This window comes from Leucopleurus acutus (genome assembly GCF_964270905.1).
Source record: "Leucopleurus acutus genome assembly, chromosome: 6".
Lineage (NCBI taxonomy): Eukaryota > Metazoa > Chordata > Mammalia > Artiodactyla > Delphinidae > Leucopleurus > Leucopleurus acutus.
The window spans coordinates 110,880,294-110,897,264 of NC_139149.1; the positions used below are offsets into that span (position 1 = coordinate 110,880,294).

Here is a 16,971-nt window from a genome sequence, read left to right on the forward strand (position 1 = left end):
CTCTGAGAAAAGACACGGCAGTTTTGGAAAGCAAAAGAAAAGCTTGATTCACTTTTACCTTGTTGTTTTTTTTTTTATCCAACCTTTAGTATTTAAAAATTAGCTTTTGAAGATAACAGATCTAATGTGAAGAATGGAGTCATCACTGAAAGATGGCGATAGTATACTAAAAATGTACTGCTTCTCCTCCCCACCCACATATGCAAACAGGCCCTTTGCGGTAACAGATGGAAGGAGAGCAGGAATCTAGGAGCAGGGGCTACACCAAGGAGAGCCCATCTCTCGGTGTATTTTCCCTCCTCTGGCCTCAGACCTTACTACAGGAGGAACCAGAAAACTTTTAATTGTTGGTATTTTATAAAGGACAGTGAAGGCTACTGGTAGCTCAGAGGTAAGTTCCTGAAAGAGAGCCCTTTTTAGTTTTCTCTCTATTGTCAGACTTGGAAGCACTGCAGATATAACTACTTCTCTGTCACATGGGCTTCCTCTGACCACTGGTTTTAAGGCCTCTCAGCATCCCACCCCATCCTGGATGCCTTCCCACTGTTCTCCAGTTGAGTTTAGGGAGATCTTTTCTTCATTTTGTAACTTCTAGTTTCTCATTTAGGAATAAGAGTCCTTACTCTACCAACTTAGAACTTCTAACCTTTCTGGAAACTTCTTGAACAAATGCACATTATAAAAGAAGGGAAAAAGTTAAAAACAGTACAAACAAGCAGAGGGTGCATGTATGTTGTGGAAGAGAACCACGAAATATCACATCTAAAAGACAAATGTCAAGGTCATGGGTCTTGTTCAGGTATGTTGTACCTTCTTGGAAAGCAGCAACTGAAGCACTCAGGAACCACAAGATCTATCAGTTGATCTCTGGAGTAAAATATAGCTGTGATCCTACTGTCTGGTCTGTTAAATGTCTTTCTTCCCATCATGGAGCCAGGTTCACATTCCAAAAAAAGGAGAGATGAAAGCAATGCCATGCTAAAGACATAGGAATATTTTAATTCATATGTTTTAATTCACTATGTAACAATAATATCACAGTCTATTTTACAAGTTAAATGTATGAGAATGTATGAAATAGAAATGGTAGGAAAAAACTAAACGTGGGTCAGGAACTTGAACTTTTCCAAAACCAGGGGCCAAAGGAAGATGTGTTGCCTGCAGGGCCTAAGAAGGAGGCAGGGAGGGTGACGGGAACAGCTTGTGGTATGTGTTTGTCCCCGTGTCTACTCCAAGAAGGAGTTGAGGCATGCCCTCTGCCCTGGTCCGGGATTGGGAGTTCAATCTGGTAGTTGAAGATGGTGGCTTGAGAGAAAAAAGCCATCTGGTTACCTACACAGAGCTGGTCCCCTGGTGGCCGCAGGTGGGTTTTGCCGTAGAGGGAATTAGGGGTGGAAGTGTCAAAAATCAAACGTATAGAGGAAAAAAGTAAACAGTTTCCTCCTTCCCCCTAAAAAAATGAATTCTTGAAATGCACACATATTCTTCTCTCAAACGTAGAAAAGTCTCACTCTGGATGTGCTTACAAGAAGATCGTCGTCAAAAAACTTTGTCTCTATGATAACATTTCCCCTATAAGTAAGAAGAGAGGGCGAAAGAATGAGCGTGTTAGACAACAGATCTCATTTCCACAAAGTGGTTTCAATCTGGGTCTGCTGGGCCTGTGGACATGCACTCACCTATAACCTTGGCTTGGGGATGTTAAAATCTGTGTCCATATGGGGTTAGATGTCTAACATGACATTTAACTTATGTGACTAGGTAGGTCTTCTTCAAGTTCAGAAATCATAAGAGGGAGCATGTGTTAATCCACAGTATACCTAAGGCCCTTAGAGTGCTTTGCACACAGCGGTGCCTATAAATACGACTGACTTTCTGATTCACATGGAAACCTGCGGATGTATCTTTTCCTATAAAACTTACTCTGGTGGACAGCTGTGGGTTGGCCTGTCCTGCATCTATTCTCCTCACTTTGAGTAACAGCACTCTGTTCTTCTCTTGGGGAACCACCCTATCTCCAGTCCATGGGTCAACCAAGTGGCTCCCCCCTCACCTGGCAAAGGGGTGGGCACAGGATGTAATTTGGGCCAATCAGACTCTCTCCCCTGAGCAAGATCCTTCCCACAGCTGCTCCTTGAGGAAACCATCCACAGTTCCTGCCACCTGCATCTTTCGAGTTCTCAGGTCTCGGCCCTACCCTTTCAACGCTGTCCTGTAAGCCAGAGTCAGTTTCTATGGCTTATGGCTTAAGAACCCCAAACAATACACCTGTATTGTATACAGTGTGCAATTTCATTTTTCTTGGTGGTTATCTCAGTGTTTCCAAATCAAACTACTCTTGTACTAAGTTAAAGGCAACAGTGGTACTACTCTGGAGTTCTAAAAAGTAAGACATAACTTAAATAAACTAAATATGTTATCACAGACTTAGTGGTGTTAATACCTGAAAGAAATCAGGCCTGGACAAGAATAAGTCAAATAATGGTTAATAAAATCTAAAAAATGCCCTTCTACATATGACACTGTACTTTCCCAGGGTAATTAATATCCAACAGATATCTTCTTGCTAGTAATTAATTATAAAATAGGTAAATAAGGAACTCAAGATCTGACTGGTTGATGGAATATAAAAATACGTACTACTATACAAATTAAAAATCTATTCTAGACTTATAAAATAAATAACCTCTATTTACAAATTCAATGTGGCTTTCATTAAGGACCTGTTTAAAGAGATGATCCAATATTGCACAATTATCTGTGTGAATAATTTGTTACTAGGCAATATTGCTAAAACTTTTAAAAGACTAAAATCTTTTCCCAAGAGAAAAATGGTAGGTAGGCAGTTATTGACTGACTTTTGGGGACAAAGGACAAACTAATTATTCTTTGAGCTGGAAGCATATCTATTAAAATTGTAAGCTAGTCTCTGAAAAACTATAACCAAATATTATCCTCTAAAACAGAATTAGGAGTTTGCCAGATTCCACTGAAGCCCATTCAAACGAAGTACAGAGTAGCAGAAGTCTGATAGTAAGGAAAGGGAGCCAATTAGCATAGACTTAATATATATTATATGCCAGTTTCCTTCCATATCATCTCATTTTATCCGCACTATACCTCTGTAAGAGATAATTATTAATTCTACATTTAGAGAGGAGGAGAATAAGGCCCAGAGAGGTAAAGTACATTGTCCAAGATTACACAGCTAGTCATGATTAATCAGGAATTTAGTCTAAACGTTTAATCTGAAGTTTCTAATTCTTTCCATTCTATCACACTGTCTTTTTCACATGACAAAAGTCAGTAAGCTGTAACTTCGGATACCACTGGATACTCTTTTACCCTTGTTCACAACCTAGATTGCCTGCCTGTTGAACGGGACCACGAGTCCCACGTGCCTGGAATTCCTGCTTCTAGACACCTCCACAGTTCCTGCGGCCCGCTCACTCACGTTAGCACGCTGGCTGGCATCATCTGGGACTCGGGCGCTGCCTCTATCAGGGACTGCCAGGTGTTTGTGGAGTTAGGGATCACAAAGCCAAACTCGAAGAACCATTCTGAAGGAAGAAGGAAAAGCAGGTGAGCTGGCACCCTGGGCAGAGTCTCAGGGCTCCATGTCCCCATCCTTTAGGGCAAGCCTCTTCCTACCCCAGGAAGCACCACTGAAGCCATCAGAAACTTCCCAGGCCAGAGGCATAAGAAAGGACATGGAAGCCCCCTTCAGGCTGTGTCCCCTGAACCACACTAGAGGCCTGCTCCCTATGCTCTGGGATCTAAAGCACTAGGGCCAGCAATATTTTCTTAGCAGTAGGCTGGATGTAAATTATATACATCCAGGAAGTATGGAAGTACAGAACAGGCCTTTTCACTTGGAATTTCAGCTCTAAGACACATATGTACACTCGTAGACTTCACGGTAAAAACTCAATGCAGAGTGGCCTTGCCAGTCAAATCTGTACAAGACGGTATGGAGAGCACTGTACCAGGCCCTAACCAGCAGCTTCCTTGTGACCATGTTATAATGCCACGCCAGAGACAAAGCAGGCACCACCCTCAGGCCCTCCAGGGTCAGTAACCCTTTTGTTGGGCTCAGAGCCCCTTGTAGTTGCCAGCTTTGTTTTTGCTTCTTTTCACCAGGGCTCCGCAGTCTGCCAGGGTGTAGGAACCCTATCACAAACTGAGTTGCAAAATAAATGTTATCAAAGCAGTGCTTTAGTTCACTGGGTCTTGACTTCTGTCCCTGTCCAGATTTTGTCCCTAAGCCCAGATTTCAGGCATGTTGGCAGCAGAATACCTTCTAGGCATTGCCCTTTGAAGTAAACTTTTTGTTCCAGGCGGAATTTTTCCATTTGCTCTGCTGAAGAGAAGTTCAATTCTCGAGACACTGCCTTGCACTTGAGGATTTTCTTGGGAACACGGGCTGGTAAAGAAAAAGAAATATTGAAAGCATTTCTGGGAGCTTCTTAGAGATGATTTAGAGCGTATATTATCTATGTTAAATTTCATAAAATGCCTTGGTAACAGAATTACACTTTAATTAAAGGCAGAGGTCGCAAACTGGTCCAGTGCATTTGACTGAAAGATCTTCAAGGAACAATAGATTTAGTGCATCTAAAGGCCTTACCCAGCTCCTCTTATCAGGAAAGGGGCTGAATGGGAACCTTCTTTCTATTCTGTTCCCTTGGTTTTTCTTTTATTTCAGGGAGATAAAAACACAAAGTTTCTTTCAGAAAACAGTTGAAATCTTTGTATCTTTGGGTATGTTCTAATGCTAAAATTTCAGCACGAGGTGGGTTTTGGGAAGTAGGAGAAAGAAACATAAGAAAGAAACTAGACATCTCAGCACCACGTGGACTGACGTGCTATGCCTGCAGAGGCCCGTCCCCTGGTGGGTCTCCATTAACTCAGTTCCCTGATGCCTAGGCCTGCTCTGCGTCATCAGCCCTGTGCAGACAAAGGGTGGAAAGTACCTTCATGCTCCACTCCAGGGACTGACAGGTCTTCTGTTCCTTGCCAGAGTATCTTCCCTGTCTCAGCATCCCGAAGGTTCATCCAATTTCTGATCAATATATTAAGGAAAAACAAGGCACTGAAGTGACTCCTACTTTGTACTCTAGGTGTTTCAGATTTGCTCCTATCAACTCTTGTTTATTTTTTAGCAAGTGGGCCTAACTGCTAAGTGCCAAGAAAGCCAATAAGAATGTGTAGGAGAGGGACTTCCCTGGTGGTTCAATGGTTAAGACTTCATGTTCCCAATGCAAGGGGCCCGGGTTTGATCCCTGGTCAGGGAACTAGATCCCACATGCCGCAACTAAAGATGCCGCATGCGGCAATGAAGATCCTGCTTGCCGCAGCTAAGACCTGGCACAACCAAATAAATATTTATTTAAAAAAAAAAAAAAAAGAATGTTTAGGAGAGTACAAAAGGCATTTAAAAGAAAAAGCAGAGACCCAGGGGAGATATTTTTGTCTACAACATGAGAACTCAGACTGTACACATCTAGAAATTGCAAGAAAGAGGTAGAAAATGAACAGTGCAAAATTTAAAATTTTCCAACAGAATATGACCAGCCAAGATAAAAGACCTAAAGAAACAGATATGAGAGAAATTCCAGTAAATGACTCAGGCAGATTGCCCTACAGTGAAGATCACAGTCCATAAGCTTTACTCACAAGTTCAGACCTCTCAAGTAGCTTTTTAGTGGCCTGCTCTTAAATATGAGAAGATAACCAAGGATCACTAGAAACTCAAGAAAGCATTTACTATGAAAGACAGACCAAAACAAAGAGGAAGAAAAGCAACTTAGAGGAAAAAAAAGACTACAGAGGAAGATATAAACTTTTAAAAATGAGCATTAAAAACAAACACAAAAACAACCAGCAAAACATAATCCTTACAGGGACTTCCCTGCTGGTCCAGTGGTAAAGAATCCACCTTACAGTGCAGGGGACATGGGTTCGATCCCTGGTCAGGGAACTAACATCCCACATGCTGCGGGGCAACTAAGCCAGTGCACCACAACTACTGAGCACATGCACCTCAACTACACAGCCCGAGTGTCACAAACTACAGAGCCCACGTGCCCTGGAACCCACGCGCCACAACTACAGAGCCCACGCGCCCTGGAGCCCATGCACCACAACTAGAGAGAAGCCCGTGCACTGCAACAAAATATCCCACATGCCTCAACGAAGATCCCGTGTGCTGCAACTAAGACCTGAAGCAGCCAAAAAAAAAAAAAAAAAAAAAAATCTTAAAAAAAACATAATCTTTATAAATACTGTACTAAAAATTGTATACCATTGAATTTTGTGTATTTTAGGTGATTTTTCTTTGGCTCAAGGTTACAACTTTTGAGACTGGTCAACTGATAATCTCTTTCAGTCAGAAAATGCCTTCTAACTTACATATTTATATTTTCTTGTTTCTGTATTGCTCATCATACAATAAATGCAACAACAATACCAATTAAATAAAAAAAGTATGTTCAGAGGACAAAAAAAACTCTAGGAAAATATACATTTTGATAGCAGAACCAAACAACTCCACACAAGGGTTGGAAGACAAAGTTGAGAGATTATTTCAGAAAGAAAAAGAAAAAGACTACAAGGATAAAAAACAGGAGAGTAAAGATGCAAAAACTGGACATCACTACAAGAGGTTCAACATCTAACTAGCAGGAATTTGAGAAAGAACAGAAAACACCAAGGAGAGGAAGTCATCAAACAAATGAATTCAAGAAAAGGTCCAGCGAGGGCCCAACTCACATCATTGTGAACTGCAGAACATCAAGGTTAAAGAGAAGCTTCCAGAGGGAAAATAAGTTGTTACGCAAAGGGTCAAAATCAGAATGAATGAGACTTTTCAACAGGGACTCTGGAGGACAGAAAAAAATGGAGCAGTGCCTTTAAAATTCTCAAGGAAATGATTCCTAAAACTAAAAAAACCTTTACTTTCGCAAGAAACGAATGGTGGGCTTCCCTGATGGTACAGTGGTTAAGAATCTGCCTGCCAATGCAGGGGACACAGGTTCGATTCCTGGTCCAGGAAGATCCCACATGCTGCAGAGTAACTAAGCCCGTGGGCCACAACTACTAGAGCCCACGCAACTAGAGACCATGCTCCGCAACAAGAGAAGCCACCGCAATGACAAGCCTGCATACCACAACAAAGAGTAGCCCCTGCTCTCTGCAACTAGAGAAAGACCGCAAGCAGCAACGAAGACCCAACGCAGCCAAAAATAAATAAATAATTAAAAAAAAAAAAAAAAAAGGAAACGAATGGTAACATGCTCCTTCAAAATGGCAGGGAAGACCAAGGAAGAGGATGACACTGAATTGAGGAAGCAAGGGATCTAAAACAGGAGACAGGTAAAGGGGTCCTTAGAGTGATGTTGAAGGAGACCCCAAGACAATAGCTCCTTAGCAGGCTTGGAGGGTGACTGGTCCAGGGTCCAGATAGGAGCAAGTCAGAACACTTAGGAAGAGATTTCTTTTTAAGAAGATGAAATTTGGACTTCCCGGGTGGCACAGTGGTTAAGAATCCGCCTGCCAATGCAGGGGACATGGGTTCGAGCTCTGGTCCGGGAAGATACACATGCCACGAAGCAACTAAGCCTGTGCGCCACAACTACTGAGCCTGCACTCTAGAGCCCGCAAGCCACAACTACTGAGCCCGCGTTGCTGCAACTACTGAAGCCTGCACGCCTAGAGCTCGTGCTCCGCAACAAGAGAAGCCACTGCAATGAGAAGCCGCGCACTGCAACGAAGAGTAGCCCCCACCCGCCGCAACTAGAGAAAGCCCGCGCGCAGCAACGAAGACCCAGTGCAGCCAAAAAAACCCAAAAAATTAAAAGATGAAATTAAAAAAAAAAGATGAGATTCATAGAATATCTAATGTGTTTATATGGAAAGAGGATTTATTCAGTTAGGGGAGATTTGGGGGTCACAGCAGTGAGAAGTATAGAAAATTGAAGCAAATGAATTAAAAAACCAAGACAATTATTAACATCAGGGAAAAATCAAAGGTGGTACTGGGAGAAAGTAGTAGTCACATTATACTACATGGCTTCATTGCAAACAGTGTCGATGTAATGATAATAAAAACACAGGCTATGGATCCAATACAATTATCCTGGGAGGATGGGGGAAGGAGAAGAGAGTGCATGTGTGATTAAGCATAAAGTGTTGAGAAAGAACAAAACTCATTTCCATCGTGGGAAGTTGATAAATAATGCCCAAAACGGAAACATTAAGACATAACCACAGTGTGCTGTTTAGAAATATCAAGATTAATACCAAATAAATCAGCTAGAAAGAATTGAAAATAGTTTTCTCTGGGGAGTAGAAAATAGGAATGGGAGCACATGGAATGCTGTTCTTCATTAGAAACTGGGTAGAACTATGACTCTAAATGATGTACACATACAACTTTGATAAAGACTGAATTTAAAAAGATAGTCCCAAGTTATTTTGTCTTTGTTTTTAAAAACAATGAACAAATCATTAAAGGAAAATGAAATTAATATTCTCCATGCATGCTGGCTGAGCCTGAGAAAGATGGTTAATATCTGTGAAGACACTGAGCTTCAGACAGATACAGTTTACATGCCTTATTTTTTTTTTTTTTTTGCTGTCTAGCAACCAAACCGTCTTCCCAACCAGCACCCTGCAGCCTCCTTTCCCCCATGGGAGGCAGTGACTGCTTTGCACTACAGCAACTAGAAGATCCAGATCCTTCTCTCCTGGTCATGGTGCAGCTGGGGGCAAGCACGTGACCTAGGCTTGGACACCTGAGACCCTGAAGCTTTAGTCACACAAGGATTTGAGGAAAAGTCAGCATTTCTTCAGGGTGGGGCAGTAGGTAGTGCCAACCCCACCTTTTCTGCAGTGTTTCCCCTGTTCCTCCAACTGCAGTCAGTTCTGAAAGCACCAGAGAGCCTTTGAGGGCCTTTCCCACTGTTTGGTAGCTTGCAGTGAAGAACCCTGAACAACACAGTTAATTAGCATCATTACGTACTTAATGGTACTACATTTAACCCTCTGGAGAGATTCTTTCTAAGTTTTGCTGCTATATAAAAAAAAGTCATAAAAGAGAACCAAGGGTTATCTAGTAGTGTGCCTTGAATGTGATGGGTACCCTAAACTTCCTATGCCCTTGGTCTGCTTGTGCACTGTCCCCCGACATGAACCCACCATTGCTTTGAAGTTGTGTTCGTTGTGCTACTCTCCTCTCCGTGTGTATAATCCTAATAAACCCTCCTTGTATGCTCACTGTATTGCTGAATACTGCTGCGCTGCTGTACCTACGTGGTTTTCTCTCCTCTGTTTCATATTTCCACACTCCACTTTTTTTTAACAACTAAATCCAAAAGCAAGTCAAAAGTATCCATACTTGCTTAGGCCACGTCTTACAATTCTAATTACTACACATATTCTTTTTTTTTTTTTACACATATTCTTACCCATTCTGGAGTCTCCATATATTAAGAGACAGCTTCCCCAACTGGAGAAATAAAACAACAGATACTACGCTCTAGCAAGTCCACGCTGAGCGCTGATCTAAACAGAACTGCCTTAGACACTTAAGCCCAAGGTTTTCAGAAGACACAGTACTTATTCAACCTGCTGCGTACACGTTTTTTATTCTTTTTCTACAGATAGTCTCTTATGTACAAATACAGCCACACTGGACACCAAACTTTCTTAAATTAAATAACAGAACTAAAATTACTTCTAAAGTTCCAGGCTCACATGCAAGTAGGACATTCCAGCAAAACTACTGCAAGAAAAGACTTGGGGAAGGGGTTCTCCCCACAAAGCAACAGATGGATCAGACCTAGTAGCTTCTAGAAAAAGAATTACTACCCCTGGCCCAAGTCAGCAAAGAAAAGCCTGGGACCAGGACTTACTCTTCCATCTGTTAGGGGATGAAAAGAAAACAGCCTTAAATTAGAGTATTCTCTCTGATAGTGGATAGTGAATTTAAGTTTCCTCCATTTTATAACAAGGGAGAGAGGCTGCTAAAAACACATGGTTTGTCTAATATAAGCATCTCTTCTCTTTATAAATAATCAGATTAAGGACTTAATTATCTTTTTGGGAAATATAGTAAAAAAAAAAATCTTTGGCCAATTCAACAATTAGGCAGTTCCTGCATGTACCCTAATCAGATATGTGGTCTGATATGATTTAGGTGCAGTCCAGTGCAGGAGCTGGGGACAGACCTCAGGTAGAGAAGGCAGTTGGCAGGTGGTGGTGGAGTGAGAAGGGAAGGCATGGGGATTGGAAAAAAACAGTTAGATGAGTGGGGTACTAGGTAAATAGACACTATCTATTAGTGTCTATATCATGTGCTTCATTTCATAATCCTAACAAAAACCTATGAGATTTTAGCTTCAGTAAATAATACAACATTAGGGAAATATAACAGAGCTCTATCCAGTGATGCTGGGATTGAGGCTACTTAGAGCCCCTCCAAGTTCTGTGATTTTAGGAGTGAAAAGGAAGGCTCTTAGTTCATGATACAGATGCAGTCATTTGGGAACAGCTTTCTAAATCATAAAAATACAAATCCATGATAGCCTATCAGTAAAAAGAAATAAAAATTATTGAGGTAAGTGTCTTAAAATAATAACAATGTGAAAAATTGGTCCACAGAAGAGGAAGCATATTTGGCTGAAAATGTCAGAAATGAAAGGCAAGCTCTCATGACTGATCATCATCCTGCCGAGAACATTTTTGTTTTAACAGCTTTTTGCCAACCAGATTTTTAAAAGAAAAAGAGCCTGAGTTTTAAGACTCAAAGGTCAAGTCACTTCCAATCTTGAGAGAGGAGAGGATTAGGTGGACAAGCTTTAAAGAGGGGGGGCTGGAGGACTATTTATAAATACCACCTTCTGGGTCAGCCAGGTCTTTTCTCATTCAAAAGCTCCCTGGTGATTTATATGCAGGATGAGCACAAAGGAATGCTCGTTACTAAGGGAGCCTCTGCTTGGAAGAGAGCTGTCCCTGGTAGCCGCTATTCGGAACTAGGCAGGCAAAGGAAGCACTCATACGTAAAAGCAAGAGCAGCTTAAAAATAAGCTTCAGAGCAAAAGCAATAGTTTGTAAAGTATCAAGCCTCAGAAAGGTAACAAAGGAAAGAACCCAAGACAAACATTATGGAAGGATGAGAGACACTTGGCTCAACATGTGGTCTGGTATGATTTAGGTGCAGTCCAGAGCAGGAGCTGGGGACAGACCTGAGGTAGAGAAGGCAGTCGGGAGGTGGTGGTGGAGTAAGAAGGGAAGGTGTGGGGATTGGAAGAAACCAGTTAGATGAGTGGGGTACTAGGTAAATTTCCTCCAGAGATGTGAATGCAGGAACTGGGATAAAAAGATTTAAAATACTTTGTAACAATCATCTATAGAAGCATTCTGGAAGGAGTACACTGGCTCTTGGGAGCCTTAATGAGTTTTAAACGGAAATTGTCAATATCAATTTTTATATATCAAGCAGAACACATTCACTGTACATGCCAGTACCTCACCGGCCAGTTGAGGGAGGAAGAAAGAATGAATGAGATTAGGGGAAGGGAAGAGAATAGAGAGAGGGAATGGGGAAGGCAAAGAGGGTAAAGAGGAAAGAAACACAGAACACACACAAACAGGGAAAGAGACTCAAGGGAGAGAGTTAAAGGAAAAAAAAAAAAGACACTGAGAAAAAGAGACAAATAGAAATGCCCACATAAACTCAGAACCAAGAGACAGGGTTAAGACAGAAGGGAACAAAAAGGAAGGGCCTCAGGAAGTTTAGAGATGAGATTCCACAGCTTTTCCTACCTTCATATTGTACTGTAGAGTCGTCTTGGTTAGTGGCTTTCATAGGATGATTTGAAAATGATGGGTAGAGGAGACTGAACACTCCAACTATCAGCCCCTCTGAAAATGTTAATTGGCTGATTCATAGTTTCCTGGAATTTATCATACAAACTGTGGTTACCAGTGGGGAGAGGGAATAGGGAGGGGGAATATAGGGGTGGGGGGGGTAAGAGGTACAAGCTGTTAGGTATAAAATAAGCTACAAGGATATATTGAACAACATGGTGAATATAGCCAATATTTTATAATAACTATAAATGGAGTATAACCTTTAAAAATTGTGAATCACTATATTTACTGTATGCCTGTAACTTATATAATATTGTACAGCAACTAGACTTCAAAAAAATGTGTGGTACTTTCGAGAATGAAAGAGGGTGCTAACTGGGAAGCACACTTAAATGAGTTGGTTCATGTAAAGTGCTTAGAACAGTCCCTGGGCATTTAGTAAGCAGTGTGTTAACTATTATTATTATTATTAATTATCATCTCCAATCTGGCCTCCTTGCTTCCATTCTTGACTCCTCCTCCAACCCATTCTCCTCACAGAAGGAAGTGGTTTTTTAGGACTGCAAATTAGATGTCAATCCCATTTTTTCCTTTCCACTTAAAAAAAAAATGGAGTCCTTTCCATGGTTTCCAAGGTCCCCAGTCACTATCCTCTGGTCACAGTGGGCTCCTTCCTCTGTCTCCGAGACAGTAGTCTCTTCTGCCTGGGTGATGCCCGTCCAAGAGCTTCTGCCCTTACTCTTTACACCCTCAGGTCCTGGCTTCAGTGGCACCTCCTCAGAGAGACTCTTGGGACCACTCAGGTTCCAGCAGTTTCTAAATCCAAATCTGCCTGACTCCTAAATCAGGGCTCTGTCTGTGCCCCTAGGCCAACACCTGGCCACACCTTGGCCTCCCTTAAGCAGATTTGTGATATCTCCACTTCCCCTGAGAAAAGGCTAAATACCACTCCGCCTTTGTGTATTAGCTTCCTGGTCAAAAACCTTCAATGGCTCCTCAGAGTGATCCAGGGCTCTCCATATATCTCAATGATCTCAAGCTATCATTCATTCAATAAATGCTTACTGACAACCTACTAGGTGCCAAATATTGACATCAAAGTTGCATGTAAAAAAATTTAGGCAACACTGTTTCATAAAAAGGGACAAGTGGAGGGAAATAATATTTCTAAATTCATATATTATTTTATTAAAATTATGATCTTAAATATGTATGTAAAAATATGTTTTCATTGGAAAGATAAGAAATTGCCTTATACTCAGGGTCACCTTATATTTGGGCATTATTCTGATAATGTTGTGGGTTTTCTTTACTTAAAACCAAAGAACTTTACTCATTTCCTTCAAGATAATTCATACTCAAGCTGGATAATCTGCAATGATATTGAGATAATTCTCTAGTGATATTAACTCCCATTCTGACACCAATCTAAGGATGGAAGATATATAACATTTTGATTCACAGCAATTCACCAAGAAGGGAATTGGTTTACCAAGTATTATTCTATTCTAGTCTTTTTTAAAAAAATAAACTTTATTTATTTATTTATGGCTGCATTGGGTCTGTTGTTGCACGTGGGCTTTCTCTAGTTGTGGAGAGCAGGGGCTACCCTTCGTTGCGGTGCGCGGGCTTCTCACTGTGGTGGCTTCTCTTGTTGCAGAGCACGGGCTCTAGGCACGCGGGCTCAGTAGTTGTGGCTCGCAGGCTCTAGAGCGCAGGCTCAGTAGTTGTGGCATACGGGCTTAGCTGCTCCGTGTCATGTGGGATGTTCCCGGACCAGGGATTGAACCCGTGTCCCCTGCATTGGCAGGCAGATTCTTAACCACTGCGCCACCAGGGAAGTCCCTAAATAAACTTTTAATTTTAGAATAGTCTTAGATTTGCAGAAAAGCTGTAAAATAGTAGAGTTCTCATGTAGCCCACACCAGTTTCCCTTATTATAAACATTTACGTTTGTCACAACTGATGAACCGACACTGATACATTATCATTAATTAAAGTCTACAGTTTGTTCAGATTTCCTTGGTTTTAATGTAATGTCCTTTTTCTGTCCTAGGATCCCACATTACATTTAGTTGTCATGTCTCCTGAAGCTCTTCTTGGCTGTGAGAATTTCTCAGATTTCCCTTGTTTTTGATGACCTTGTTGAGGAGCACTTGTCAGGTATTTCCTGAGAGTCTCTCAGTTGGGGTTTGTCTGATGTTTTTTCTCATGATTGTGGGTTTTGGGGAGGAAGATCACTGATGTAAAGTGCCATTTTCATCACATCGTGTCAAGGGCACATACTATCAACATGACGTTGACCTCAATCGCTTGGCTGAGGCAGTGCTTGTCAGTCTTCTCCATTGTAAACAGTCTTTTTCCCTTCTTTCCATATTTTACTCTTAGAAGGTAGCTGCTGTACACAGCCTAAATTATGGTGTGGGAGTTATACTCCACCTCCCCATGGTAAGACTAACTATATAAATTATTTGGAATTATGCAGTGGAGATTGGTCTTTTCTCCCATTTATTTTTAAATCCAATTATTTATTTATATCAGTCCAGTTGGTTTTATTATCAAATGACTGTGCTCTGATACCTAAATTTTTATCTGCAACATGAAAATGTTTCAACACTAAGTGATCTATTTAAAAATATTTATTTAAGGCGTTCACCTATAAGTCTCAGGGATTCATTTGGACTGTGGGGGGGAAGATAGAGACCACAATGTATATTAGTATATAGTCACAAGGAAAAGCTGACAGAGAAGAAAACAAAATTAGTTTGGAGCAGAACACCTGGATTAGGGTTCAATTCTACCACATAATAGCTGTGTGATCTTAGATAAGTCATTTATCCTGCCTGAGTTTTTGTTTGTCAACTACCGATAATACCAAAGCCTTAAGGTTATTGCAGGATTATATGAAATGCCTACAAAAATGGTTTATAAATTGTTAAACATGATACAAATGTAGGACATTGTTATATCATAATTATTCAGGATTGGAAAAAGCAAAAAAAAAAAAAGGAAGTTCTTCTGAGCTATTTCAAATTCTCTAATAAAAGCACATTATCTTAAACGCTGTATAATATTCAATAGGGAAAAATTAAAAGTTAGTGGTATTAGTTAATGGTTTTTTGTTTTTTTTTGCGGTACGCGGGCCTCTCACTGTTGTGGCCTCTCCCGTTGCAGAGCACAGGCTCCGGACGCGCAGGATCAGCGGCCAATGGCTCACGGGCTCAGCCGCTCCGTGGCATGTGGGATCTTCCCGGACCGGGGCACGAACCCGCGTCCCCTACATCGGCAGGTGGACTCTCAACCACTGCGCCACCAGGGAAGCCCTAGTTAATGTTTGCCTTTGGTTTTACTCACTCAAAACCTTATAATTCCCAGAATATCTGTTGCAGTGCTTTTTGTTGCTCATATATTAATCAGCATTTCTTTTCCCATCTTCATCTGTTTAAGAGAACAGGTAAGACCTAATTCTACTCTATACTTGTAAATACATTTATACTAAATATTAGATATACAGAGAGCAGAAATTGTATTTAGGGGTTTGAGTAGCTTAACCTGGAAAAAATAAAGGCAGGGATGGCTCCCTTAGTTTTAGCGTTTCAAATAAAACCTAACTTTAATTCCTTCTGGTTTTCTACTTCACTCACATTTTACACTGATATGTATTAACTAAGAGTTAGGTAGTTTTTTTTTTTTTACATCTTTATTGGAGTATAATTGCTTTACAATGGTGTGTTAGTTTCTGTTTTATATCAAAGTGAATCAGTTATACATATACATATGTTCCCATATCTCTTCCCTCTTGCGTCTCCCTCCCACCCTCCCTATCCCACCCCTCTAGGCGGTCACAAAGCACCGAGCTGATCTCCCTGTGCTATGCGGCTGCTTCCCACTAGCTATCTACCTTACGTTTGGTAGTGTATATATGTCCATGCCTCTCTCTCACTTTGTCACAGCTTACCCTCCGCCCTCCCCATACCCTCAAGTCCATTCTCTAGTAGGTCTGTGTCTTTATTCCTGTCTTACCCCTAGGTTCTTCATGACATGATTTTTTTCTTAAATTCCGTATATATGTGTTAGCATACGGTATTTATCTTTCTCTTTATGACTTACTTCACTCTGTATGACAGACTCTAGGTCTATCCACCTCATTACAAAGAGCTCAATTTCGTTTCTTTTTATGGCTGAGTAATATTCCATTGTATATATGTGCCACGTTTTCTTTATCCATTCATCCGATGATGGACACCTAGGTTGTTTCCATCTCCTAGCTATTGTAAACAGAGCTGCAACGAACATTCTGGTACATGACTCTTTTTGAATTATGGTTCCTCAGGGTATATGCCCAGTAGTGGGATTGCTGAGTCATATGGTAGTTCTATTTGTAGTTTTTTAAGGAACCTCCATACTGTTCTCCACAGTGGCTGTATCAATTTACATTCCCACCAACAGTGCAAGAGGGTTCCCTTTTCTCCACACCCTCTCCAGCATTTACTGTTTCTAGATTTTTTGATGATGGCCATTCTGACTGGTGTGAGATGATATCTCATTGTAGTTTTGATTTGCATTTCTCTAATGATTAATGATGGTGGGCATTCTTTCATGTGTTTGTTGGCAGTCTGCATATCTTCTTTGGAGAAATGTCTATTTAGGTCTTCTGCCCATTTTTGGATTGGGTTGTTTGCTTTTTTGTTATTGAGCTGCATGAGCTGCTTATAAATTTTGGAGATTAATCCTTTGTCAGTTGCTTCATTTGCAAATATTTTCTCCCATTCTGAGGGTTGTCGTTTGGTCTTGTTTATGGTTTCCTTTGCTGTGCAAAAGCTTTGAAGTTTCATTAGGTCCCATTTGTTTATTTTTGTCTTTATTTCCATTTCTCTAGGAGGTGGGTCAAAAAGGATCTTGCTGTGATTTATGTCATAGAGTGTTCTGCCTATGTTTTCCTCTAAGAGTTTGATAGTTTCTGGCCTTACATTTAGGTCTTTAATCCATTTTGAGCTTATTTTTGTGTATGGTGTTAGGGAGTGATCTAATCTCATATTTTTACATGTACCTGTCCAGTTTTCCCAGCACCACTTATTGAAGAGGCTGTCCTTTCTC

General features: G+C 41.0%; 1 protein-coding gene across 1 annotated transcript in view; it reads right to left on the bottom strand.

Moving 5' to 3' along the window:
• Positions 1–1,042: 1,042 nt before the first annotated feature.
• The window catches only part of PDE6D (phosphodiesterase 6D), a 52,298-nt gene continuing 36,369 nt past the window's right edge, over positions 1,043–16,971 (bottom strand). Inside the window, exons 2-5 of the mRNA XM_082841735.1 lie at positions 4,974–5,062; positions 4,298–4,423; positions 3,455–3,560; positions 1,043–1,572 (exon numbers count right to left, since the gene is read on the bottom strand). Coding sequence (XP_082697861.1) covers positions 1,491–1,572; positions 3,455–3,560; positions 4,298–4,423; positions 4,974–5,062 — 403 coding nt within the window. The 3' untranslated portion in view covers positions 1,043–1,490. The remainder of the gene's footprint in view (positions 1,573–3,454; positions 3,561–4,297; positions 4,424–4,973; positions 5,063–16,971) is intronic.